Consider the following 5,974-nt stretch of genomic DNA (forward strand, 5'->3'; position numbering starts at 1 on the left):
AAAAAAAAAAAAAACTTGAGGCTAGCGCTCAAGTAGCCATAGAAGGGTGCGTATGTGTTGGAGGTCTTGAGTTTATGCAATGTAATATATAAACGCCGTACAGTTGGAAAAAAGAAAAGAAATTACGTAATGAAAATTATAGATAAGTGGAGTAGTAGATTATAGATCGCGGTAGTTGTTGTGGTGGTAGACTTAGAGGATACAAAACGACGTAGTATGATAGTACAGTGACAGTGAGTAAGTAAGTATAAGTGTAATAAGCAATGGTGGTTCACCTTCAATAATGCGAATATTCAAAAAAGGACAATTGAAGTCTCCTCCTCAGCCCTTTTGGAAGAGCGTGTTTTCACATTCACGTGGTTGATCTGGTGCCACCTCCACCGACTATCTGGCCATATACAATTTGGGTCCCACCTCTAAACCCTACCCCATTATTCACTATTCATCTCATCTCATTTTCCTTTTTCTTTTTTCTCTTTTACCCCTTAAATAAATAAATATAAAACAATCTTCTGCTGTTTTCTGTACGTACTGTTCTGCTTTTATTATTTATTTTTTCACACCTTAAAAAACTTTTTCTGAACAACACACCTTAAAAAACTTGAAACCTTTTTTAGAAAGTGAAATATTAAACATTTTATTTGTGTGTAACAATATATAGTTTAGTTACTACTTACTAGGATCAAAAATAGATATTCATAAATAATATTAATATAATTTTTATCATCATTTTTGACAAATTATAATTTAATTTTTTTTATACGAAGTTTACATTGCAGTAGAGAAATGCTAGTTACAATTTCTTAGTCAATCTCCACGTCTGAAATCAAATGTCGAAATATTTTTTTTTCATAGTGGTATTCGTTATAGTTACAGTATATGATATTCCAATTTATCACGTGCCTTCAAAAATTTTAAACATATTTTCAACACTGTAAACTATTCGAAATTTTTTAAAAATTTACAGAGATGATATTATAAGCATAACAAACACCCCGTGAAAAAATATTTGAAAAAAAATTATACCAACAATATGTGTTTTCGAGCGTGGAGATTAATAAGAGTTTGTAACAAGAATTTAACTATAACACTCCTCCATTATAATATTATAATAAATATTTATTAATTTTTAAAAAATTTACTGCTTCTAAAACAGAACTCGAGAAATTAGCTAAAAATTATTATAATTTTTTTAAAAAAATAGGTGAAATAACTTCTACAACTATACACTTTACACTTATTTAATAAAGAAAAATGGGAGTAGCATCTTAAGGTATCTTAGCAATGGTCTCTTTGAAAAGTTTTAATTATTTTTTTAATAATTAATTAATTGTTATTAATTTTTTAATTATACGTTGGCGCTGTTGCTGTCAGTGTCAGGTGTCAATCTAAAATCTTACAGCAACAACAAAAGAGTCCGAGTCCCTTCTTTCTTTCTTTCCTTCCTTCTCTTTCGTATGGTCTCTGGGTCGTCGTCTTCTCCTTCTCTTCCTTCTTCATCATCTTAAAACTCATTAGATATACAGTTTATACAAGGGTAGTTTTAATTTCATACAAAAGCTAGCCCACTAGAACAGAAAACCCCATCAAAATTCTTACCCTTTTACAACCCCACCATTACTATTGAACCCAACGCCAAAAGAATAAGATAGAGAGAGAAAGAAACAAGCTTTCTTTTGGTTATATATGATTTTTTCAATTGGGTTCTGACCCTTTTGAGCTCTCTCCCGATTCACAAACTGGGATTTGTTTATTGGGTTTTTGAGTTTATATTGGTGAAGAATTTTCGGGATTCAATGTCGGGTTTATATGCTCAGAATTTCTCATCAGCTACGGGTACAGCTACAGCCAGAGCTCTTTCACCACATATAAGAACCCCACCTGATGTCGATAGGTGATTTCTCTACTCCATGATGATTAAGATGCATCCTGTATGGTTGTTGATTTTTCACTTTCCTTCCCCACCTTCCATTCTTTTCCTTTTGTTCAGTTCAGTGTATAGACGTGTGTAGATGGATGTATGTTTATATATAATACCTATTTCTTTGATTGGTTTCTCTTCTTTTCTAGTCAGTACTTGACAGAACTTTTAACAGAGCGCCAGAAGCTTGGTCCGTTTGTTCAAGTTCTCCCCATATGTAGTCGACTCTTGAATCAAGGTTGGGATTTTTCTGATTCAGATCACTTTTTTTATTATTATTATTGTAATTTGATTTGATTGATTGATGAATTGCTTCGATATAATTCTTAATTTTAGTTGTTGGTGTGTTATAATTGCTTTGCTCATCAATTTTGGAAGAGGTTCCATTACTCTAATATGTTTATTTATATTTCCTTCACTCAGTTGAGACGAGTTCACACACTATCTAGCCATGACTACTAGTTAAATTATTAAGCATAGTATGCTAAGTAATTTTTTTCTATTTTGTTTGATAAAGAAACTGAAAATATTATTGCCAATCAATGTCTTGAGGATTTTCTTTTCATCGAGTAGATAGAATAATTAGAAGAAAAAAAAAAGGAAGCTTACTCAATGATAACAATAAGAGCTTTGGCCTGGGTGAAGAGATGGGGACTAAATGGCCCCAACACAACTTATATTAGGATCAGGATTAGGACACATCTTTATGTTAACCTCATTAAGCACTCCTTGTAGCGGTGAGGACAGACTGGGGTTATGTAGGGGGCTCGGGTTCGAGGTCTGGTGCTGTCATTTTTGTAGCTAATCTAATGTATAAAATGACTGAACCCTTTTTCTCCATTTTGAAGTTGACTTGTATATACCATTTTCTTTTATTGCCATGAACTGCTTTATCTTCTGTCATTTCCATTTTTTATCTGTCTCTGTTGTTGTCCAAATATTTTTGTGCTTATGGGGAAAATGGTTTTGTAAACCTGTTTCTCAATAAGCAATCGTTTATAAATCAAATGTTTATACAATTCTGACTCCTTTTTTTTCTGCCAGAAATATTGCGAGTTTCTGGGATGATCCCCAACCAAGGGCTTAACGACTATGATAGAATGCAACGTGGAAGTCCTAGTCCTGTTGGTTCTTCAGACTTATTGCCAAATTACAGGGGAACAAGCATTAGTAGCTGGCATGGGCTGTCCCAGGATGTAAGTATTGAAAATCTCAATGTTCACTTATTTTTTTATGGGTAAAAAGTGTCAATATCCAATGTTTCATTGAACTTTGGAGTAAGTGTTGGAACATTTGTTGTGACACTCTAGCATCCTCATCCCATATCTTATTTCCTTTTTGTTTTCAAGGTAAAAGAAAATTCTTTCAGTTTTCCCCCTTTTTACCTAACAATTATTATATAGATAGATTTTCTGATGGTTCCCTACTAAATCCTATATATGTTAAAGATTACATCCTTCATTAGGTGTGAGGCATAGCTCGCCAAGCGATACATTTTGTCAGTGGTGAGAACCGATTAACCTGTTTAATAATTAGTTTGATATTTGATTCTGCAAATGTCCATCGCTGGAGTAGTTGGTTATATCTAGGGTTAGATTTCCTCTGTTTAAATGGATTAGCCTGCAATTGGTCTCCTCTCTGGTCTATGTTCAGCATTATTTGCATTTCTTCACTCTGGTACTGTTCATTTTCTATCTACATAAATGTAAGAAGTTTTTTTTAATGATGCGACAGAGACTAAGTGGACAACAAGGAATGAACATGGAGTGGCAAACAACACCACCGAGCCCAAGTTCCTACTCTGTGAAGAGGATATTGCGGTTGGATATTCCTGTAGGTAACTTCCCAAATGTAAGTCATGTTATGTAATCCGAGAGTGCAACATGTGACACTGACCTCTTTAGTTGTTCTATCTTATGCTTGAGGGACAATCCATTTTTTGAAATTCTTGGTGTAGTATTAGATGAGATGATTAGATCCTTCAATTATTTTTAATGGTACTAAAACTGCTATATCTATAGTTCAATTTTGTAGGCCGACTTTTGGGTCCTAGAGGCAATTCCCTGAAGCGAGTGGAAGCATCCACAGGTTGTCGAGTTTATATAAGAGGAAAAGGTTCAATAAAAGATCCAGACAAGGTAAAACACAAGCAATCTTCTACAACATTTTTTCTGTACATATACTGAAATTGAATCCCATTACATTGCAATTAATGGTGGCTGCTTTATGTTTTTACATGCCAAATTGTGGCACTTGTTTTCTGCTTTCCATGTTCCATTTATAATGTTTTTTTAATTATTATTTATTGCTTTTATTTCTTTCAAATCATTTCGAACCTGTTTAGGGGTTTTCAACTCTGTTGACATAAAAGCTTTTTTGTCTTTAAAAGGAGGAGTCCTTAAGAGGAAGACCAGGCTATGAGCATCTAAATGAACCATTGCATGTTTTGATTGAAGCTGAATTACCAGCCAATGTCGTTGAATTACGGTTGAGACAAGCTCAAGAAATCATAGAAGAACTTCTCAAACCTGTGGTATGTCTCAATTTTTCAGTATGTCTAATATTGCAAGACCACCACCTTTCGGTGGTCCAAGATTTTATTCGTATTGTTTGTTAATTTTGACCATCTTCGTTGCTACATTTTATGACCTCTCATTTGTTTGTATAATAAAATTTCTCCTTGCTGTCAATTACACACAATATATAGCTGCCATCTTTAGCAAAAACAAAAAATTCCAGCTTTCTCGAACTTGATATTCTCAAAGTAGAACACATAGTGCATCATACTCTCAGCCCGACTTTAAAGACAATGTGTTTGTATGTCAGTTTCCACATAATTACTTTCATATTTAAATTTCAGGATGAATCACAAGACTTCTATAAGAGGCAGCAGTTGAGAGAACTAGCCATGCTAAATTCCAACTTGAGAGAAGAGAGCCCTCGACCAAGTGGTAGTGTCTCTCCCTTGATAACTTCAAGTGGAATGAAGCGTGCTAAAACATGCACGGGTTTGTAAACTCATTCAAGTTGATCTCATCAGTTCAGCCAATGCACAGCTTCAACATTCTTGCCTTGACATATGACCCTTGTTGTATATCAAATCTGCATTGCTGCGAAAGGAGAAGAAAGCGTGATGAGTAATGGAATGGTGAGCTTCTTTAAGTGCAGGTTGTTTTCCTTTGGTAACATTAACATATAAGATTTACAAGGGAAAGGAGAAATTCGTTTGTTACAGCTATTGTGGTTAAGTGCTTGTGTTTAAAGAAATATAAAAGTTTATGCATGTTCAAACATTATTTTCTTAGACTTTTACCTCCATCCAATGTTGACATTGTTGAGTACATATATGAATTCTTTAATATATTGTTTATTTAATTTTTCACTTGATGGCAGTTCTCACTTGAAATAGTTTGCACTTTGGTTTTCAACGAGTTTATATCATTACCGTTTGTATAAAATACACAGAAGCTCTATCAGAAATCGAAGTGATTTCGGTTAAGGTAAACACTATATTGGATGTCAATTTTTATTTGATCAGATGGTATTTATTGTATTTCATTCTATTGTATATAGCAAACTTTGATTTCGTATTCTATAATTTATGTCTGTCTAGCACTAATCATATTGTGCTGTATTAATTTTTAATTTTCTCACTCAACATTTACTCATAATTCATTTTTCTCTATCCTTTTCTTTCTCTTCTTATTTTGTTTCTTTGTAATGAAGATATAAGTTTTGGTCAAAGTAGGTTAGGGGCAAGGATATGGACGAGTTTGGGATTGGGATCAAAGGTCAGTGACATAAGCAGAACGAGGATAAGGTTGGTGTAAGTGTTGGGATGTTATTCGAAATGGGGTCATCTTAGGTGATCAAGTTGGTGTCAAAGATGACGGAGGTCTAGGTTGGTGTTAGGTTGAGAATAATCTAAGTTAAGGTGAATATTTGAGCTAGACATGACATATGGTTATTACATTGGTGCGAGCAACGGGTCTCGTATATTTAAACTAAACACCGATAGCTATATACTACGCCCTAAGATGTTAGACATTCTAA

The 5,974-nt window shown here is 33.8% G+C and overlaps 1 protein-coding gene across 3 annotated transcripts; it reads left to right on the top strand.

Moving 5' to 3' along the window:
- The first annotated feature begins 1,380 nt into the window (after positions 1–1,380).
- Positions 1,381–5,303, top strand: LOC115719369 (KH domain-containing protein At3g08620). Of its 3 annotated transcripts, none has more exons than XM_030648382.2 (7): positions 1,381–1,894; positions 2,071–2,159; positions 2,966–3,117; positions 3,656–3,772; positions 3,943–4,059; positions 4,311–4,454; positions 4,782–5,303. In XM_030648382.2, exons 1-7 carry the CDS (start codon positions 1,797–1,799, stop codon positions 4,935–4,937), a joined length of 873 nt encoding a protein of 290 aa, XP_030504242.1. In that variant the 5' UTR covers positions 1,381–1,796; the 3' UTR covers positions 4,938–5,303. The 3 variants fall into 3 exon arrangements, with proteins under 3 accessions (XP_030504242.1, XP_030504243.1, XP_030504244.1); XM_030648383.2 differs by having other exon boundaries at positions 1,407–1,894; positions 3,656–3,754; XM_030648384.2 differs by having other exon boundaries at positions 1,414–1,894; positions 2,097–2,159.
- Positions 5,304–5,974: the final 671 nt, after the last annotated feature.

This window comes from Cannabis sativa, chromosome 2 (assembly GCF_029168945.1).
Source record: "Cannabis sativa cultivar Pink pepper isolate KNU-18-1 chromosome 2, ASM2916894v1, whole genome shotgun sequence".
In the NCBI taxonomy this organism is placed as follows: Eukaryota; Viridiplantae; Streptophyta; class Magnoliopsida; order Rosales; family Cannabaceae; genus Cannabis; species Cannabis sativa.

Bases quoted from the DNA above. Each gene is read 5' to 3' on its own strand.
- LOC115719369 (XM_030648382.2), top strand. From the start codon at position 1,797: ATGTCGGGTTTATATGCTCAGAATTTCTCATCAGCTACGGGTACAGCT. The intron at 3,773-3,942 runs GTAAGTCATGTT...CTATATCTATAG, and splicing joins CTGTAGGTAACTTCCCAAAT to TTCAATTTTGTAGGCCGACT. The intron at 4,060-4,310 runs GTAAAACACAAG...TGTCTTTAAAAG, and splicing joins CAATAAAAGATCCAGACAAG to GAGGAGTCCTTAAGAGGAAG.